The 21,121-nt window shown below is 46.8% G+C and overlaps 1 protein-coding gene across 2 annotated transcripts in view; it reads right to left on the minus strand.

The window, feature by feature from the left end:
• CLTCL1 (clathrin heavy chain like 1) overlaps window positions 1-21,121 on the minus strand; it is a 330,795-nt gene that overhangs the window by 71,041 nt on the left and 238,633 nt on the right. For both annotated transcript variants that reach the window (XM_078667862.1, XM_078667861.1), the window contains exons 27-29: window positions 3,106-3,237; window positions 2,295-2,405; window positions 1,366-1,536 (exon numbers count right to left, since the gene is read on the minus strand). In XM_078667862.1, the coding sequence (XP_078523988.1) occupies window positions 1,366-1,536; window positions 2,295-2,405; window positions 3,106-3,237 (414 nt within the window). The remainder of the gene's footprint in view (window positions 1-1,365; window positions 1,537-2,294; window positions 2,406-3,105; window positions 3,238-21,121) is intronic.

Here is a 21,121-nt window from a genome sequence, read left to right on the forward strand (position 1 = left end):
AGCCAATTTGAAAGAACAATGTGTGTTATGTGAACAAAATAAACAAGGCAAGAGGTTTCATGGGCCCAAAGTATTTAACATGGGAATCTTGGAATTCAGACACTAGGTTTAGACTCTGGCATGACCCAGCTTTCAATTTACATCTCTGGCATGAACTGGCTGATAAAGAAAGTACAGGAGAATGATGGAGTAATGTATTGTGGAAAACAAAGAATAGTATGTTTAACACTGCACTACAATATGCTCGAAGAAGGCATTACAGAGGCATATATTGTGTATGTTCAAGTTGCTGGAGAATTAAGAACTAGAGATGCAAGGCTCAGCCAGGTGATATGCTGGGGCATTATGTATTTTCCTGTCCACAAAGCTGTGGGATGTATCCTGTTACCAGAGACAAGATGGTGATAGCACCACATGCTATGAAGGGAGGAAGGAAATGCTTTAAAATAAATCTTTATTGAACATAGTGATAACATACAATACAACCATGTGCATCACATCAGATCAGCAACTGGATATTACATTCCATGTTGATTAATCTGAAAACAATCCCATCCCCCCCCTCCCACCACCAGAAATACATCATATTAGTAACCCAGCCGGTCCATGTCTACGTATTGAGGGGGAAGTGCAAACATTACATCGGTACGCATTCCATTTCCCCCATATCTTGTCTCACTTCTAGGGGCAACCACTATTCGTGTAGACTGCTCGTTCCGCCAGCATACACCCATTGCCATCAAGCTCCCATTCCAATATCGTTGGTAGGTCTGGGACTCCCTACTTACATGTGATGTTGCATTTTGCAAGTGCAAATCCATTAGCTACCCACAGTTGGTCCATGCGGCTAAAATCGGTAGCATCCCAGATGCTAAGAAGGCAGACAGATCATGGGGACAGTGTTAAGGCAAACCCACACATCCCACCCACTGTTTGAGTAACTGCTTCCCAGATAATCCGTATCAAGGGGCATTCCCAGATCGTGTGGTAGAATGTACCCACCCTCTCTGCAACCCCGCCATAGTCCTCCGAACCACTACGACCCATCTTGACCAATGTTGTGCAGGTGATATACGTTTGATGTAACACTTATTTGAAACAGTCTTACTCGCGGCGGTATGGCCACCAGAGGAAATGCTTTTAAGGGCAGTGTCATGAGAGCTGACTGACAACTGACAACAGGTCAAAGGAAATAGCTGATTTGGGCAATGGTTGCTCTCCAAAACAGACCTTCTCTGTAAATATCTACAACTGTTAATAGTTGCAAATATGTATTGAGATGTTCTCATGCATAAGAAGTCATACAAGATACACATACTGCTGGTGGTGGCAGTAATGAAGTTAATGCCCCTAAACGTAACTTACCTTGTAAAGACGATCTTTCTTGCAAAGCTCGACACTCTGTTTCCAGCGGTTGTTGCCTTTGTACAAATAAGCTGCAATTCGGCGGAACTCTATCAGCTCGTGCTTCTCGAGGCGCTGCGCCAGGCTAATGTTGTCAAAGTTATCGTAAGCATCAATGGAAGCCCGCAGACCCTGAAAAAGTCAAGAACAGGTAGAGAGTGACTCACTGTAACAACCACCTTCAGTTTGTCCCCCAAAGTAATACATGGTCCATAAAAAATGGGGCACTAAAATGCTGAATGAAAACAAATCAAATATTTCACATGTAAATGTCAACAAACAAAATAGCCTTGTTTAGAGTTTAACTAGGTGGATTTCAGGGAGCTGCAAAAAGTATAGAAATGTAGCAGGTGAATCGATGCATGTCTTGATTAAAAGATACAATCTAAAATGTCAAACAACTGATTTGTAAATAGGTCAACAGTGGTCTTTAAAAAGATGGCTGTGGGGTCCCTAGACGGCACCAGTGCTTGGGAATGAAATTAAAGATTCTGATGAAGGGGACACATGTTTAACCACTATGGCAGCAGAGCTGACATTCAGAGGTCATGAGTGGAAAATATACCGTTTAAGTGCTATTCTATCCTCTCTGCCTACTGCGAGGCTCTGTAAGTCCAAATGTGTGCACAGCTGTGGAATCCTGACAATTGATGCTGGGTTGCGGAATGTTAAGACTCTGGTAAAAAGGAAACCCAAAAAATCATTCCATGTCGGCTTCAGGTGGGTCAGGTTATCCTACACAATGTATTCAGCCTTGTCCGTGATTGCTGGGCGTAAAGCCCCCATGACACCAGGCTTTATTAAGTCTATCATCTAGAGTCTGTGACAAGTCTACGTTCCCTGCCACATCTCATATCACACTAATGGCTGCATCCTGCACCTCTCCTCACCTGATAATCCTCCTCCTCTGTCAGCAGATTGTTCAAGGCCTCATTGACACCTTTGTTGTTGTGGTTCTGCACCGAACGCAAGTATGGTTTCACAAGTGGTAACTGGTTCACCTAGGCAGTCGAAAACAGGAGTAACTCCATTAAAAAAGGTACATGTGTTCGAAAAGTAGGAAATGCACTAAAATTACTGAAAACAGCAGGCTGAACGTCCATAATAGCACAGCATGCAAGCCTTATTCTGCATCTCTACTTTGGAGTCTTCGCTATCAGTGAAAGTTTTTTTTATTAAAAACAATTAGAATAAGCATGTGCAAAGCCAAAAAAACCCGGCTTAATATGGTTAAACTTGAAGCGTTAGCACATTAGAGCACACAAGAGGAAACCAGTAGGAGTAGAGTGACAATAGCTGTAAAGTAGTCACTTGTAATTCAATGAAAGCACCCGAATGGAGGTGGAAGGATACGCCCAAAAAACAACTAGCATAATGCTAGAGATGAATCTCCCACTTGGTTGAAGCAAGCCTTGATTGACAATGTCTCAAGCCAATGTATGAAAATATTAGTTGAAGAAAGTCAAAGGCTGAATGGGGTAGACTCAAAACCCGCTCTATGTACATGGTTAGAAATATGGCAACGTGACTGCTGCACTATCAAGAGCCAGAGCTCGGGGGCCTCCGCTCTGCAGAAGCTGCAAGGGCTATTGTTACGCAACTGTGTAATGGACCGCATTAACTTTTTTCTGTTTCTACATTAAAAAGCCAAGCCACTTGTAACATCCTACAAAGTTAAGAAGTTCAGCATTGAATGCTCACCTTCGAGAAGTAGCTGACCGTCCTCGTGTGGTCTAGTCTAGGCGATAACACCAACAGCAGGTCATTGATGAGGAGTGGTTTGAAGTCGAGGTAGTACTGCAGGGCTCTGTAATACAGCTCCACGTTGGCCACCTGTTGGCGAAAGGAGGAAGAAATAAACAGGTTGGGGGTCAGAAACAGCATCACAATCTGTTTAAATGAGACAACTTATGAGGAAGCTGGAGACAGGACGAATCACAGAACTGAAATCAGCTATTTTCCACTGGAAAAGACACTTCATATTCACTTCCAAAAGACGTGATCAAAATTACCTTATTATAAACGATCTTGTGATCTTAGCAAGGACACTGCAATCATCAAGAGTCCACGGCGATGTGCATAATGATATAATGACAACAAACAGCCACTATTTCCCGTAACATCAAACTACAACAACATTCTACTTCCATTGAAAAAACAGCTCACCAGTCGAACACTCAAATAGTCTGCAATGTTTTAGGGTCTGATTTAGATCTTGGCAGATAGGTTACTTCATCACAATGGTGACGGATGTCCCATCTGCCGAAATATAAATCCAATAGGATTATTATTGGGATTTATATTTCAGTGGATGGGCTATCCATCACCGCTGTGATGGAGTAACCTGTCCATAAAGATCTCAATCAGGCCCTTAGATGCCAGTCCCCAGATTCTTGCAAAAAAATTATTATTTCATTAAAAATGCCCTAGTAATGAGACAATACTTAACTATACAGACACTTTTCAAGATGTGCGCAGTTTGTATGCAAAAACAAAAACAGATACCCAGCAAAGGCACAAAAAGATAGGTAAAGCATATACAAATAAAAACAAGTGAGAGAGGAGTACTTCGTAAGTGGTCTATTGTGCACTCGTCCTATTGGTTGACTCCATACAACACAGAATGATATACACAAGATTCTGTGAATACATTGATTCACAATGATTAAGGCTAAGTAGTGATGTGCAGCTAAGCCAGTTTTCACTACTTAAGAATGCTGGATTCTACCCCATCATGCTGGCATGCTTTACCACTGGGCTCCCTCCAAAACCTGAATAAGGATGTCATTCTTATCCATAGAGGACCACATATGACCGATCTGTAACAGACCTGTAGTTTGTCAGACTCTTTTGACGGGATCCTTTCTTTGTCTCAACCTCTGGTTGATCAGCTTGCTGTCCCTACTCTTTGCTTATCATGGATCACTGGGGACGTCAGAATGCAATCAAACTTACCTAGTGGTAGACCCAATTGGTCTTACTGAAACTCCCTATGGTAAGGTTAAAAAGGAGGCGGGTGCTAGGGGTAGCATCCTGTGTCCCTCTTCTTGTAAAGATGTGCCACCGAGTTCAAAGAGCCTCAGTCAGGACAGGGGTCACATAGTTTTTATTGCCCACTACATATCACTGAAGGTATTGATGTAAAGCGGTGTGTCAGGAATGTGTGGGGTTAGAAATAGCAAATACAAAACCAGTATATTTTAATTTTTTTCCTGCATAGGAAACAATAACCAAAATTCAACAACTTTGTGTAACACATGAGCACAAGCCAAGACTGCTTTCTGTATGCGTAGAAAAACGTCACATTCCAAATCTTTACACAAGTACCAACCGTGCTGACATCATACATTTATTTTGAAATTGTGTCGTTTTTCCTAGTAATAGTCGTCTACATAACTAGTGGGGCCTCAAAAGGGGAAGATCAGAGTGGTTCAATAATGACAGTTCCTCTGCTAAAATAAAGTGTTAAATCTATTTTGTTAGATAAAATGGCTACAAAAATGACTAAGGTATCTTCATTATAATTTGAGAGAGAAGTAGGTGGTCACTGGGTGAGAGTCCAGCGTCATTAAAGGCAGAAGCCTGTCTAAGCTATAGATCATTTATTTATTTATTTATTTTCAAAGTTTTATAGAGCGCGAACAAGATCTTCACAGATATCAGAGCGCTTTACATAGAGGGGTACATGAGGGAACATAGTCAAACAATAAGTCAAACAATACAGTACAGATAGGTGGCTGCAAAGCCCATCACGTGAGTAATAAGACAACTCATACAAATAAGTAAATGGGTCAAGCATGTAGTACAGATCGGTGCAAGGTGTTAACAGAGTTCGAGATAATAGATCAAGTGTATTTAGCCATGAGGATCAGTTACGTGCTTTGAATAAATTAATCAGAGGAATTATGCATCTGTCATACGGTGTGGCGTGCTGGGCTTTGTAAAGCAGCACACAAGTTGCTAGATGATTCACATGCAGCTGGAGGTTGGAGACCAAATAACAAAATTCATGCAACAAATACAACGATTATTATATGGCAAGCAAACAAACTACATAGGCCTACTGGGTCAAAGAGACTAAACACATGACCAATTGCGCTTCTCATTATATACAGAGAATAATACTAAATAAAAATGTATTTAGCCGTAGGAGCAATCCTTCTGGATTACTCTATCTACCTGCAGATTACTCACCTCTTGAATCTACTCCAGGCATCAGACGTGATCTGTAGGAGTTGAAATGGCAGGTGGTGCTCTGCTCCAATTAGCAAGTTTTTCAATTTGATGTGCTCTTTTAAGAGTGTAAGTATAATATTTGCATATAAGATAAACTAAAATAAGCCGTCAATGGTTCCTCTGTTACAAAAATATGAGATGCCCCCCCATTCACTGTAAAAATCGAATTTCCAACCTTTTCAGTTGGATCACTATCCCCGAGAAATGCACAGAGAAATGAAAGCCTTATTCTAGGGTACACTTTTGAAATGTAAAGATGTTAATCTGTCCTGCCAATATGAAATAGTTTTGATGCTGTAGGTGATGTATGGTTTTGTAATTTTACAGTCTGATTGAAACGAAATTGACTTTTTTCTAAACAAAAATCCTTGACATATATATTTATTTAGAATTGCTTTTTATTTCTTGTTTCCTCTATATTTAGGCCATACGTGGCTACTCCAGAAGAAGGCGCTGGTCGCCGAAAGGCGCGTAGAGAAATTATTCCTTTATGCCACTTTTTAAAAAATTTGAATTCAATGTCGTCTCTTCTTATGTATTGATTGTTTGCTCATATATTTTAAATTGTAGATTAATAATTTGCATTTATTTTCATGATTTGCATGATATAGTTGCTATGATTGAATTTCTCTGTCGATACACTGCATATCACCTATTGTGTTTGTTATACTTTTATTAACTTGTCACAAATTATTGTGTTCATGATTTTTAGACTTGTATTATATTTTTTGTATGACTGATTTTTCTTTGTTGACATAATTTATATTAAAAAATATTTTAACTGGACCTACTCACACTATTTCGTTTCACATGATTATTCTATTGTGTTAAAAACAGCTAGTTGGTTTAAGTGCCTTGGTTGTTACTTCTCATGCTATTTATCCCTGACCATGGACTTATAGTATCTATTCTCTAGGGGGTCCTAGATATATGCACATTATCTGCTCCATTTCAACGCCAGGAAGCAACCTGCGCAAGACATGTTGCATCAACAAAGCCGCTTTCTCTATGCAAATACATTAATGCATTTTTAGCATTGTGGCGGGCGGTGCTGAGAGCGCCGCCCGCCACAATGCTAAAAATGCAGGATGTGCCCGCCACTGTGGTGACACATCCTAATACCCCCCACGGGACCCCCGCCCTTATGGCGGGCGGTCCCAGACCCCGGTAGGATGACGGGCGGACAAAGTCCGCCCGTCATCCTAATAGGCCCCCTAGTCTTCGTGTGGGCAACAACCCCCTATCTACGAGGGAGGAGCTTAGGGATGTTTTATTTCATCAGGCAGGGTATACTAAACCCTTATGTGAGCCGGTGTGTGTGTGGAGCAAGAAAGTGCAGTGCTGTGCAGTGCTGTGACGTGAGACTTAAAACTGGCTATAGGTTTAGCTATATTGTGACTTCAGTTCAGTTCAAAAAGCTTTATTCGGTTTGTTTTATACAACCATATAAGGTGGTCACTGGGTGAGAGTCCAGCGTCATTAAAGGCAGAAGCCTGTCTAAGCTATAGATCAGTTACGTGCTTTGAATAAATGAATCCGAGGAATTATGCATCTGTCATACGGTGTGGCGTGCTGGGCTTTGTAAAGCAGCACACAAGTTGCTAGATGATTCACATGCAGCTGGAGGTTGGAGACCAAATAACAAAAATCATGCAACAAATACAACGATTATTATATGGCAAGCAAACAAACTACATAGGCCTACTGGGTCAAAGAGACTAAACACATGACCAATTGCGCTTCTCATTATATACAGAGAATAATACTAAATAAAAATGTATTTACCCGGTGGAGCAATCCTTCTGGATTACTCTATCTACCTGCAGATTACTCACCTCTTGAATCGACTCCAGGCATCAGACGTGATCTGTGCGAGTTGAAATGGCAGGTGGTGCTCTGCTCCATTTCAACGCCAGGAAGCATCCTGCGCACGACATCACCAAAGGCATAAAAGTTCTACTCACATATGTTCCTTGTTCGTTTCTCCACAACCAAGAGTTAGAGACAAGGCAGACTATACTGAAAATTAGGACCTTACTAAGGGCCTAAACCACTTCTCAGGTGGGGAGGCAGGCGAGATTGGCGAGGAACCGGCAAGCAAATATAGTATCCACCACAAAGATAGTTACTAAAGGTAAGTAACGTATTCTTCTGATACATACTACTACCTGCAGATTTCTCACCTCTTGAATACATACCCGAGAAGTACCTCCATAGTGGCGAGTGCAAAGAAAAGGTTAAACCAAGTAGTCCAACAGAAAAGTTCTAGCAAAATGGACATCCCTACAGACTTCTTAATCAAGACAGCAATGTCTTGTGATGGTGTGGACAGAAGCCCTTGTGGCATCCGAGCAGATGAGCAGAAAAGGAAAAACCTTGAAGAAGCTTTGGCACTGGAGGAAAAGGACCTGATGCTCTCAGAAGACTCTTTGCTTAACAGAGCACAGCAGATCTTAATCCCAGTATTTTATGGCACCACACATTCAATGAACAGCTGGTCATCAATCCAGCATTCAGCGGTCCAATCCACATAGAAACAAAGTCTTGCAGATATTCAGATGATAGAGCTTTTTCTCCTTCTTGGTGGGACAAGGACGTGGATAAAATGAAAGCAAGCAGGGCGATAGATTGGCCCACTTCAAACTGAGATACCAATTCAGGCAGGAATTAAACTTTTGTCCTCAGAACCAACTTTTCCAGAAAGAAAGATGTAAATGGATGACTGGCACACAAAGCCTGCAGCTCGCTAATATGTTGAGTCGATTTGCAGGCAATCCAAAAAACTTTCTATCGTCAACTATGCATGTGCTCAAACAGGGCACTTATCAAAAGGTTAAGCATCAAATTAAGGTCGTACTGGGACACAATTAAGTGTGAAGGAGTATACATGTATGTCAAATCTTGGGAAACCTCACACTCGGCTATTTAAATAACAAGTTGCTCTGTGAACAAAGAAAGGCCTAAAGTGCTTAGAAGGAACCTTTAACAGTGCCCACAGCATAGTCTGGCTAAAGAAAGCATAGCGCAACTGAAAGAAACATTTAACGGGAGCAACGCTGTCCCTGGCCCACCAATAAGCAAAATGTCCACAGTACAGAAATTTTGTGGAAGGATGGGAAGCCTACAAAATGACACCTCGTTTGAAGGTACTCAAATTGCACCACTCACTCTCTAGGCATGAAGGCGACTTTGGAGAGTCAAGTAGAATACCTGTTCCTCTACCTGCGAGAGGAGATCTGCACAAAGTGGAAGGGGGAATGGAGGGCACAAGTACAAACTGATCAGATATGCACACCTCTCCCTCATACCATTAACAGGACAGGCAAGATGAGTGAGAAAGAACTACGTCAAACAGAATGCATCTCATTAAGGTCCCTAAAGCAGAAAATGAAGAGCATAAAACACAGAATAATGTGGGTTTACCAACACGGAGAAGAGTTGCCCCAAACAGAGAAATCCTGAAGCTGGCACAAGGGGCGGGGGAGGGGTCAGGGGGTGGGAGGAGGCCTGGAGGCTATGGTGCGAGCTCTGGCAGATGAGTGGTTCAGGGCATCAAAATGCAAGGTGACCACCTAGGGATGAGACGCTGCTGTGGGGAGGAGGGCACAATGCTGTATTTTGACGCTATTGTGAACATTCGGTGGATGCAACATAAATCTGCTGTGGCTGTCTGATTCGGGTGGAGGCACAATACTGACTATGTCTTGGTGCCACTATGTAGGTTTTTGGAGGTGCCAGAAAATGTGCACTGCCGCACTGATTCGTAGAGGGGTGCCCAGAGGATGGAGCTGGACCTGGACATTGGGGACTATTTGCATGCCTGACAGCCACATATTATGCACAGCCCATCAACAATAGTGAAGCGTATCTTAAGAATATTAAAATTTCTTAGAGCCGGTGGAGAACCGAGCACCTGGTCTTTGGGGGAAAACTACACAACAAGATGGTGCATGACAAATCTGCGATACTCACGCCAAGATGAAAAAGTTACATACCTTTGGTAACGTCTTATTTGAAGGGGCTATCTATTGGCAGATTCCTTACCTTAGAACATTCGTCAGGTGTCCAATTGGATCTGGACATTTTCCAGCAGTAACCATGCGCACCGATGGGTGGTGTTATTGACTTTGCATCTGTGTCATCCCCGCTGTGATGTGCACAGAGCTAAATAGGGGCCACCCGTGCATGCGGACGTCAATTCTTTTCATGCCACTCATGCTCATCTATTAAGAGCTACGGTCAGTCCTTTTTTGAGTGACCTTTTCCCTCAACATATTGTCAACACTTTTTTGAGAAATTCTTCTCCTGGTATGCTAAGGATGTCCACTAAGAAGCCAGCGTGTTTCAAGGCATGTGGTGCCTGGCATAGGCAGATGTCTGTAGCAAACCAACAATTGATTTGTCTTTAGTGCCTGGAACGAGACCACGACTAAGACCTGTGAGGACTGCCATGTTATACATCTGAAGGCTCTGAGGGAGCGCTCCCTCAAGCTCCTCCCCACCCAACGTCAGGCAGATGGCCTAGAACCACTCGTGGAGCCACTCCTGACGGTCTCTCCGATCCAATTGATTGGTTAAGTCCCACCATAAGAAGAAGTGCAAAAAAATCAAAGCAGTCTTCGACTTTACCCAGCCCGTCCAAGTCCGCAGATGTTGGCACTTTAGGCCTCGCTCCTCCGTGGAACGCTAGTCAGGGTCCACTCCCCGCCTCCTTGACTTTCCCGGAGATGAAGCAACCCCCACCCAACTGAACGAGTTCTATGAGGTCATGCACCTCATATTTCGGTGACTCAGCCCATCTGGTCCGCCTATGTGCCCCAAGGGTGCGGGAGGGGCCCTCACTGTATTCACAATGGTGGGTTCACCCTCGGCACCAGTCAAGCATCTTGGGTCTGGTGCTCAATCCAGAGCTGTGCCACTGGGGATATCAAGACCTTCCACGGTGCCCATCTCAGTGAGGAAGCTCCTGGCGCCGGCGAAGCCCAATGGCAGCGCCATCCCCATCGCAATACCAGACTGACATGGAGTCGGAAGGCATACCTTCAAACCCTGCAAGTGACAGTGTGACAGTTGAAGCACAGAGCCAACCAACTACATGCCATGTCCAAGGATGCCGAGCAATGACCAGGTGCAATAATGTGTGCCGGTTAGGCATACAGAAAAAAGCAGAGGGCACGGATGCTGAGCTCTTTGTGGAGAATTTGGTGCTACAGACAATCAAACAAAGAGACCTCTCACTGCATTTTGTGGGCAAGTGAGCACATCGGGTGCCTGAGGCCCTGGCAAAACCTGGAGTCAGATCATGACCTCTCCTGGCCCGCATTCTCAACTTTAGGAACAGCAACGCAAACTTGAGGGCGGCTCGCTGGCGAACTCACACACAATATGAAAATCACTCAATAACTATCTTCCCGGATTACACCAAGGAAGTTCAAGCCTGACGCAGTTCCTTTGATAAGGTTAAGGCACATCTTCAAAGGCAGGCCTTGCAATATATGATGATTTTCCTGGAGCACTTGAAGGTCTTGGCAGAGGGGAGCTCCTGGTTTTTTTGATCACCGGAGAAAGCCTGGGAGAGGCAGGAGGTCAGTGGAGAACAGATGAGGATGATGGGGAAATGCATCGTGGGAGGAGCCAGGGCCGAGAGGCAGAGAGACGACAAGGGGATGGTACCGCCATCAGATGTAAGAGAGAATGACGTGATATGGACTGAAGCCGCCCTGATTAAACTCTGGGGCTCCCTGTACTTTGGGAGACGGGATGGTAGTCCAACAACAATGGAGTGTTCGGAGACACGGAACAACAGACGCCATCTCAGACAGAGACCAATTGCTGTTAGCAGAGTTTGAGCGTTAAGGAGCCGAGGGAGAACACAAGCAGGTTTGAGATTACATAGGAGTGGGCGACGGGTATCCCGGGCATTAGGGAGGAGGGTAGTTTAAAAACATGCAGCCGAGGGAAAGGAAGGTCGGGGAGGGATGGGGGTTGGTATTGTCTGCTACAGCAGCCAGTAAACACAGAGGCGGGAAGGGGAGTGAGTTCACACACTTTACTACACCCCAGCAGGATTAGGATGCAGAAAAGACCTGGTCCTAAGGGAACAACTCGAACTCCTTTTGTGAAACGTGAATGGGCTGGGCCACAAGTTGAAGAGAGGGTTGGTGTCCCAGTTCCTATTCAGACACAAGCCAGACCTCATTTTGTAGCAAGAGACATACCTGGTGGAGAACCATTGCAAATACCTCAGGCAGGGAAGATACCGGATCCTGGTGATTTCTGGTTTCACCCAGGGGGTCTGCATCCTAGCTAGCAAATCGCTCCTCCTAACAATCACAGGCACATGAACAGACCGGGGTGGCTGCTTTGCACAGCTGATGTGCAGAAAGGAATGGATGGAAACTCATGGTAGCTTCATAATACTTGCCCCTGGATTACTAACCAAAGGGCTGGGACAAATGTGAGATTGGCTGACAAGAACGCAAGACTACCTGACACTCATAGGGGAGACTTTAACCTCACCATGAAGGAAGATCAACCGCAGAATTTCCAGGGGCTCACAAGGGAAAGGGGGGAAAGATAAAAGATTGCTTTCCTTCACCACAGCCATGGATCTCGTAGACCTGTGGTGGGACGAGAATTCAGGGATACGGTAATACTTTAACATGTTGAGATACTCCAGTTCGATGACCAAGTAAGATTAATTCCTAGCACCAGACACGCAGAGACACAGATTCCTTGATGCCAGGTTCTTGGCCAGGAGATTATCAGAACAAGCCCCAATGTGCACACAGTTTGTCCCACTAGGGCCCGACAACGGTAGGAGTGGAGATTGGACCCGTGGGAGCTTATGGACTGGAACACCAAAAAGTTCATGTCAGAGGGCACAGAGCGTTATTTAAAGATAATGAAGTGAGTCTCATCTAGAATAGTAGGTTGGAATGCATAGAAAACTATTCAAGAGGGTTGTTGATTTCACATACCACAGGGAAAAGGAGGGCCAGGATGCGGGAGCTAGAGGCGCTCTAAGTGCTCAATGTGCTGAGACCCCTGCCTCCCTACACCCACCACACTACTCTGGCACCAGGTGCATGCAGCTAGAGGAGTTCAAATGACTACCAGAAGCTAAAGCACTGGCATAATACAGAGCACACCAACACAGACTGTACGAAGTCTAGAACAAGCCGGGGAAACTGTTGGCCTGGTTGGGAAAACACAGAGAGGGACAAGGTGTCTCAGAATGCTGGAAACCATAGAGAAAGTGCTAGTTAGCAGGGTGGCAGAGATCACTCACATTCACGATACATCTAGCCGAGCGGTACAAGTCATGGAGAGGGAGGACATGGAGGAGCTAGACACATTTATGTCAGATATTCCCACGCCTGTCCTAGAGAAAGACGATAGAGCAATGCGTGACTGCTAATTGGAGGAGGCACAGTTAGGCAAAGCAATTTCATAACTTGAGAGGGAAAGATCCCACGCCCAAATGGGTTTCCTCCGGTGTATTTTAAACGTGGAAGGGGTAATTCTGACAGGCCCACTCCAGGACATGTTTTATGAGGCCATAGACAAGGGGACGACTTTTGATGGATCTATGATTCGCAACCGTAGTCCTTATACACAAACAGGGCAAGCTAGTGGAGCAATGCTCCTCCTTAAGGCAGATTACGCTGCTCAACACAAAGATTAAGATTCTGGTAAATATCCTTGCGAACCACCTTCCCAACTCATTGATGAACCGGTAGCCCCTGACCAGTGTAGCTTTAAGCCCTTACGGTCAACATTCCACAACCTTCAACGATTACTTGGATGCCTCACCAGGTACCATTTAATACAAAAAACGCCGCTCATCCTTTCTTTGGAGAGGCTGTTGACTCAACAGTGTGGCCCCATCTGTTTGCCACCTTCCAGAAGAAGGGGATTGGCCCAAGCTTCTTGTCATGGATACACCTACTATCCAAGCATCCAGCAGCCAGGGTGAGGGTTAATGGTGCATTATCAGGTGTGCTCCGGCTAGAAATGGGGGTCAGACAGGGATGCCCTCCGTTTCCCCTGCTGTTTGCCCTGGTGCTCGAGCCTTTGGCTTGCTGGGTGAGGATAGAGGCGCAGATCAGGGGTCTCTGGTGGAACCTAGACTGAGAAGATGTAATCCACCTATACGCAGATGACATACTGCTCTATCTGATTGACCCGAAAAAATCAATACTACGAGTCTAGAATATACCCCGAAGGTCTCTAATTTTCAAGAGTCCGGATCAACTGACAAATCCATGGTGTTCTCGATCACCCAGTGGAGGCACCCAACTGACTGGGAGGTTCCACAGAAAGGGTTTAGGCATCTGTGGGTCCAGGTAACACCTGACCCAGCCGAGTTCTAGAAGCAAAACCTAGGGCGGATTCTAGATGAGTACAGGGGAGATGTGGAACATTGGAGAAGTTGCCCTCTCTCACTACTAGGCAGGGCCGCCCTTCATAAAATAGTGCTGCTGCCAGAGTTCCTACGGACCTCAGAACATAATGTTTGAGGTCCCCAATACCTTTTTTCGCTCACTAGAAACAGCGACACACACACACACACACACTGCTCTGGAAAGTGGGGCCTAGAATAGCGCGGAGGCCTTATCAAGGGGTCAATACAACAGAGGAATCGCACTTATTCGACCTGCGGCCAAATATTTCTGGTTGATCCAACTGCAAGTGGTTAATAACGAATAGTTTCTTACCTGTCGGTGTAGTTTTGCAGCTTGAAGATCTTTCTGGATTCACTATGCTGTGCATATTCCGCAATCTGGTGGTTGGGTCCGGAATCGTAGTCTTTTTTCTCTTTTTTTTTTTTTTTTTTTCGTAGCCCAGGTGGGCGTCGACGTCCCACCATTTGGTGTCCTTTCGGTGACGTCGGCGTGCTTCCGGCGGAAACTACCACCCTTGGGCGCCATCTTCGGATTCTTTTTTCTGTCTCTTTTCCTTGTTTGTCTTTGTAGTGAATCCATGGCTATGTATGTTAATCGTTTTTTCAACGTTAGTGTTTCCACGTATTTTGTAATTGTTCCAACTTGCTTTTTTTTTTTTCATGTTTTTCCACCCTCTTTTCCAGCCTCATCTTTCTGGCGGAGGCGGGTGGGTTCGCTAGTGAATCCAGAAAGATCTTCAAGCTGCAAAACTACACCGACAGGTAAGAAACTATTCGTTTTGCAGCGTGAATCTTTCTGGATTCACTATGCTGTGCATAGATTTTGTAGCGGTTTTCGTTACTTTTGTGGCGGTTGGGTGGAAGATGAGCGTTGGTTGCTAAAAATATGTTGAAGCACTTTTTGTCCTACTTGTGCTTCCTTGTTCATCAGTACATCCACGCAGTAGTGCTTCGTGAAAGTGTGTACTGAAGCCCATGTTGCCGCCAGGCATATATCCTGAATCGGTGTGTTGGCCAGGAAGGCAATTGTTGCTCCTTTCTTCCTGGTGGAGTGGGCTCGTGCCCCTCCCGTTAGCTCCTGGCCAGCTTGCTTGTGGCAGAACTGAATTGTCTGTGCGATCCATCGGGCTATGGTGTTTTTCGTAACTGGTTTGCCCATGTAACTGTTAGCGAAGGACACAAAGAACTGTTTCGTCTTCCTGTGGTCCTTCGTTCTTTCAATGTAGTGCATCACAGCCCTTCTTGCGTCTAGGGTGTGGAGCGACCTCTCAGAGCTTGTAGTGGGGTTTTGGAAGAAGCTAGGGATCTGAATACTCTGATTCATGTGGAACCTTGACACCACCTTTGGCATGTGGGTCAGTTCTCATCACGACCCTGTCACTGTGTATCTGGATGTAGGGTTCCTGCAGTGTGAGTGCCTGCAGTTCGCTCACCCTTCGTAGTGAGGTGATCGCCACCAGGAAGGCCGTCTTCATTGTCAACGTTTGCAGTGATGCTTTGTGGATGGGTTCGAAGGGTGCTTTCATGAGCTCCGTCAGTACCACGTTTAAGTTCCAGGCCGGTGGCGGCATTCTCTTTGGCGGCGCTATTCTTTCAGCCCCTTCCAGGAATCTTTTCACGACTTGAGATGTGAAGAAGCTTCTCCCTGTTTCTCCTCTTGTGTATGCCACAATCGCTGCTAGGTGCACTCTCAGTGAGGATGAGCTTAGCTTTGCCTTGATTAGGTGTGTGAGGTACCTTAGCACCGTGGACTCCTTGGTCAGTCTCCTTTGGAGTTGTTTTTTGCAACACCATTGAGTGAATCTTTTCCACTTTTCCCCATAGCACTTGCGTGTGCTTGCGTGTGCTGGGCCTTCTTGCCTCTCGCAGCACCCGCTGGTAGTTTCAGGTGTGCAAATTCTAAGTTCTCAGGAGCCAGGCTGAGAGGTTGAGGCTCTCTGGCTCTGGGTGTAGGATTCCTCCGTTTTCCATGGAGAGTAGGTCTCTTCTTTTTGAGAACTTGTGGGGAGGCCCCTGCGCCATCTCCATTATCTGAGAATACCACGTCTGTCTGGCCCATTGTGGTGCCACCAGGATGAGCGTCATGTTGCTCTTCATGCATTTGTTGAGCACCCTGGGTATCAGTGGTATCGGGGGAAAAGCGTAGGCAAATGTTTTTGACCAGCTTATCCATAGGGCATTCCCCTGGGACCGTGCCTCTGGTTGCCTGGATGCAAAGTATTGGCATTTTGCATTCCGGTGTGTTGCAAATAGGTCTATTGTTGGGGTGCCCCACTTCCTGAATAGACTCTCTGTTTCCTGACTGTTGAGTTCCCACTCGTGGGATGCTGAAGTCTGCCTGCTGAGCCAATCCGCTTCCACATTGTCCTTCCCTCGCAGGTGTATGGCTAGCAGGTCTATTTTTAGTGGTATGGCCCATTTCCAGATCTCTTGTGCCAAGTTTGACAGCGGGAACGATTGAGTTCCCCCCTGTTTGTTTATGTAAAACATCGTTGTGGTGTTGTCTGTTTGTATTAGCACCTTCCGGTTGTGTAGGTGTTTCTGAAACGCCTTGAGGGCTAGCAACACAGTTTTCAGTTCCAGGTAGTTGATGTGCCTGACTGCATCTGTAGGGCTCCACAGACCCCTCACTCTGAGCCTGTTCATGTGTGCGCCCCACCCCTTCTGGGACGCGTCTGTGGTGATGGTCACTGTTGGGTCTGGTGGTGTTAGAGGTTTCCCTTCTGTTATTCTCTCCTTGGTCCACCACCTTATCTCTTCCTGCACCCTGTGCGTTACAACCACTAGATCCTCCCAACTTCCTGTAGCTTGTGACCATTGTTGTTGCAGCCACTCTTGGAGTGGTCTCATTTGTAGGCGTACATTGGGGACCAGGTGGATGCATGATGCCATCATCCCCAAGATCTTGCTCACAGTCCTCACTGTCAGAGTTCGCCCCTTCTGGTAGTGACGTTTCTCCCTCAGTAGGCTGAGCGTTCTCTTTTCGCTCGGTAAGACTCTGCATTGTATGGTGTCGATCTGGGCTCCCAGGAAGATCTTCACCTGCTCTGGTTCCATCGAGCTTTTGCCCCAGTGTATGGAGAAACCCAGGTTTGCTAGCGTCCCTGTCACCTGTTCTGCATGCTCTTTGCATGTCCTGTAGCAGTTTGCCTTCACCAGCCAGTCGTCGAGGTAGGGGTACACGTGTATCCCCTTTCTCCTTAGGTGTGCGGCCACTGCCGCAAGGCATTTGGTGAACACCCTTGGTGCAGACTTTAGGCCGAAAGCTAGGGTCGTGAATTAGTAGTGATCCTTGTTTACAGTGAACCTTAGCATGTGCTTGTGCTGCTTGTTCATGGGGATGTGCAGGTATGCATCTTTGAGGTCTATGGTAGACAAGAAGTCCCCTGCTTTTATCTGAGGGATGACCTCTTGTAGGGACGTCATTTTGAATTTGAGTTTTGACGTATTTGTTCAGGAACCGTAGGTCCAGTATGGGTCTTAGGCTTTCGTCGACCTTTGGCACTAGGAAGTAGTTTGAGTACACTCCCATGTTCCGTTCTTTGAAGGGGACCCGTTCTATGGCCGCTTTGAGGAGGAGTTCTTGGGCTTCCTCTTGCAGTAGTTGCAGCTCTCTTCCTGAGTGCTGTCTTTTCCTTGGTTTTCTGTTTGGTGGCCTTTTTTCCAACTCTATGCAGTACCCGAACTGCATAATATTGAGTATCCACTTGTCTGTTGTTATTTTTCTCCACTCCTGGAGAAAAAATCTCAATCTTCCTCCTACCGGAGTTGCATGTTCCTTTGTGTCTTGTCCGTGTAGCCCTCTCCTCTTTTGTTTTCACGTGCTCCTCCCCCGGAGGGTGTGGGTGGTAGAGCACCTTCTCTCGTGTGAAGTCACTTAGAGGGGGGCTGTTCGCCGCCTCTTCTTCTCTGGCCCCGTCCATTTCCTCTCGATCGAAAGGACTGGCCCCTGCCTTGGTAGTTCCAGTTTTGCCTCTGCTGCCCCTGGTGGCCTTGGCTGTCACTCTGTTGCCCCTGTTGGAAACTCTGGTGAGAATCTCCTCGCTGGCTTCCACCTCTGCCGTTCGGCCTCCGCGACGGAGTGCCCCTTCTCATCCCTCTGAACTGCAGGGCTCCCATGGACCTTGCCGTCTCGTTGTCCTTCTTCAGTTGGGTGAGCTTATCATCAACTGGGGCTCCGAACAATGTTTCACCGCTGAAGGGTGTGTTCAGGATGTTGTTCTGGACTTCAGCCTTGAATCCTGAGATCCTGAGCCATGCTTCCCTTCTTTCAGTGATGCCTATAGCCATCAGTCTGCTGGATGTTTCTGCCCCGTCCAAGGCTGTCTTCAGGCATGAGTTGGCGATGCTCTTCCCTTCCTCTACCAGGTGTGCACCTCTGTCACGGTATTGTTCCGGGAGGTGTTTGAGCAACTGTCCCATCTCCTCCCAGTGCTGGTATTGATGCCTATTCAGGAGGGCGTTGGAATTCGCCATCCGCCAGTGCGTCGCAGCGTTCCTCTCAATCTTCCTGCCCGTTCGGTCCATTCTCCTGCTTTCTTTGTCAGGTGGGGGTCCGGACGTTGTTGGGACGTTTGCCCTTTTCCTGGCCGTTGCAGCGATGATAGAATCCGCTGTGACGGAACCCTTGATGTAAGCTGGGTCTTCGGAGGAGAATTTGTACTTTTTCTCGGTCCTCGGCGTTACAGATCTGCATGCAGCCGGGTCCTTGAAGGCCTCCTTTCCCTGGGCCGTGATACTCTTGAGCATGGGCAGGAACTGGCCCCTTGTCTGTATGGGGAGCAGTGTCTTGAGTAGGAAGTCTGCTTCTGGCTTCTCCTCTTCCAGCTTAATTCCATAAGCTGTTGCCGCCTTTCTTACCACCTCATTGTATGTCCCAATGTAATCCGGTGGCGAAGGCCTCGAGGGGTATGTTTCTACCACCTCCTCTGGGTTTTCGGCCTCGATGTCCTGCCATTCCTTGTCTTGGGCCGTCGAGGAACCTGAACCGTAGCTCGACTGCTGTTCCCCGTAATCCCCCTCTGTGTAGTAGAGGTCCTCCTCCTCTTCGTGCTCCGAAGGTTCCGGAGTTTTCGGCGGCCCTTCGATGTCGAACTCTTCGATCGCCTGTACCTCAGCGACGGTCGGTGCCGGCTTCGGGGGAATCTTGTAACTTTTCATTTTTTCGTCGAAGTCCTTCCTTCTCTGAAGGATGTTCTCCATTTCGGCCTCGAGCCTTCTCTTCTTTCTCTGCATTTCTGCGGCCTGTTGGTCGTCGAGCGTTTCGGCCGCCCTTTTCGGCGTCGTCGACGTCGAAGCTTTCTTCGGCTCTTTTTCTTTCGACGTCGGAGTCGAAGTCCCTTTTTCGGGGGCTTGCTTTGATGACCTTTGCTTTTCGCTGGTCTTCTGCCTCCGGGAGTCCTTCTCGGAGGATCCGCTGGGCTCTTTTTCGGAGGATGCAGCTTCGGTCGTCGATTTGCTCGGCGCCGGTGCTCCTTTCGAGGCTCTGTGCTCTGACTTTCGAGAGTCTGCCTCAGGCTTTCGAGGCCCTGCGGGAGTTTTCGGGGTCGTAGACTCTCCTACCTTATCAGGCGTATTCTTATCGGTCTCAACGACCGTGAAGTCATCTGGTCCTTCGGCGATGTTGTCCTCATCGTCGGTGGAGAGGCCAAGTTCATAAAGCGTCGGGGCTTGGCCTTTGCCCTGCATCGTGTGGTGAGCCGTCCTCTGTCCTTCTCGAATTCGGAGTGTCTTCGGCTTGAAGACGGAGCAGGCGTTGCAGTCTCTGCTCTCGTGGTCCATTGGCAGGCAGAGGTTGCAGACTGGGTGCTGGTCCTTCTGTGCGAACTTGTGGTGGCAGTTCTTGCAGAATTTAAACGGCGTCTTGTACATCCCTGCGCTCAGGGGGCCCCCTGTGTGCGCATTCCTTCAAGGGCGTCGAAGATTTCGAAGTTCTCTCCTTTCTTCGTCGTCTTCTCGCTAAAGGTCCTCTTCTGTCGATGTTCTCAGGCTTTCCCCTGTGAGTTTTTGCTGTATTTTCTTCTTTCCTCCTCCAAAACTTCTGGAGCTTCACGCGACGATCCAGACCCAACGGCGGAAAAAAGAATCTGAAGATGGCGCCCAAGGGTGGTAGCTTCCGCCGAAAGCACGCCGACGTCACCGAAAGGACACCAAATGGTGGGACGTCGACGCCCACCTGGGCTACGACAAAAAAAAAAAAAAAAAAAAAGAAAAAAAAAAAGACTACGATTCCGGACCCAACCACCAGATTGCGGAATATGCACAGCATAGTGAATCCAGAAAGATTCACGCAGCAAAAATGGATGTTTGCCGAGCAGCAGTTGCCAGCAGTGCAGGCATACAGGTGAGCAATGGACTTGGGGGATATATCCGTAGGTTGTACAGCACACAAAGACTGGCCAGACCGCTATCCACGAGTGACTTAGTAATTGCTATATGGAGAAGAGCAACATGCAGTACATTTTGGGAGTGGAGTGTAAAGCTGGAAACACCCACATGGAACTCAGACGAGCTGAAAGAGCTCTGATCTCTGGAGCTCCGGAGACAAGAGGATTTGCTGGGCTTTGCAGGGGTGGGGGACGTCTGGGTTCCCAGTGGATGCTCTTCTTCCGGGAATTCCAGGGTCAAAACGAACTCAACAACAGTCAACAATTCCGGTACACACAACTACGCCACGCTCCCACGAGATACAGGGATAAATTGTAAGACATAGAAGAGGAGACCCGTTGAGAATATATACTTCTTGCAGCTCCACTCAGGACGCACGTAATGTGCCAAATATAAAAGACACTTACAGCACACAGTAAAACCTTGCTGGCAGCACTGAAGTAGAGATGGGAAAGGGATCTAGGGAACTTAGAAGAGGGGGGCTGGGGTGAAGGATGCAGATACCCCAGAGAGGCAGCCATTGGGCTGGGTGACATGTTGTACCTTGGCCTGGACGCTGTCAGCCTATTCCCCAGCCTCTTCTCCGAAAGGGCTGCGAAGCCTGTTGCTGCGGAGGTACATATTGGTGTTGACTCTGCTGGTATCTCAACTTTGTTACGTCCTGACCATCCAAAATCAAACACTGTA

This window comes from Lissotriton helveticus, chromosome 11 (genome assembly GCF_964261635.1).
Source record: "Lissotriton helveticus chromosome 11, aLisHel1.1, whole genome shotgun sequence".
Classification (NCBI taxonomy): Eukaryota; Metazoa; Chordata; class Amphibia; order Caudata; family Salamandridae; genus Lissotriton; species Lissotriton helveticus.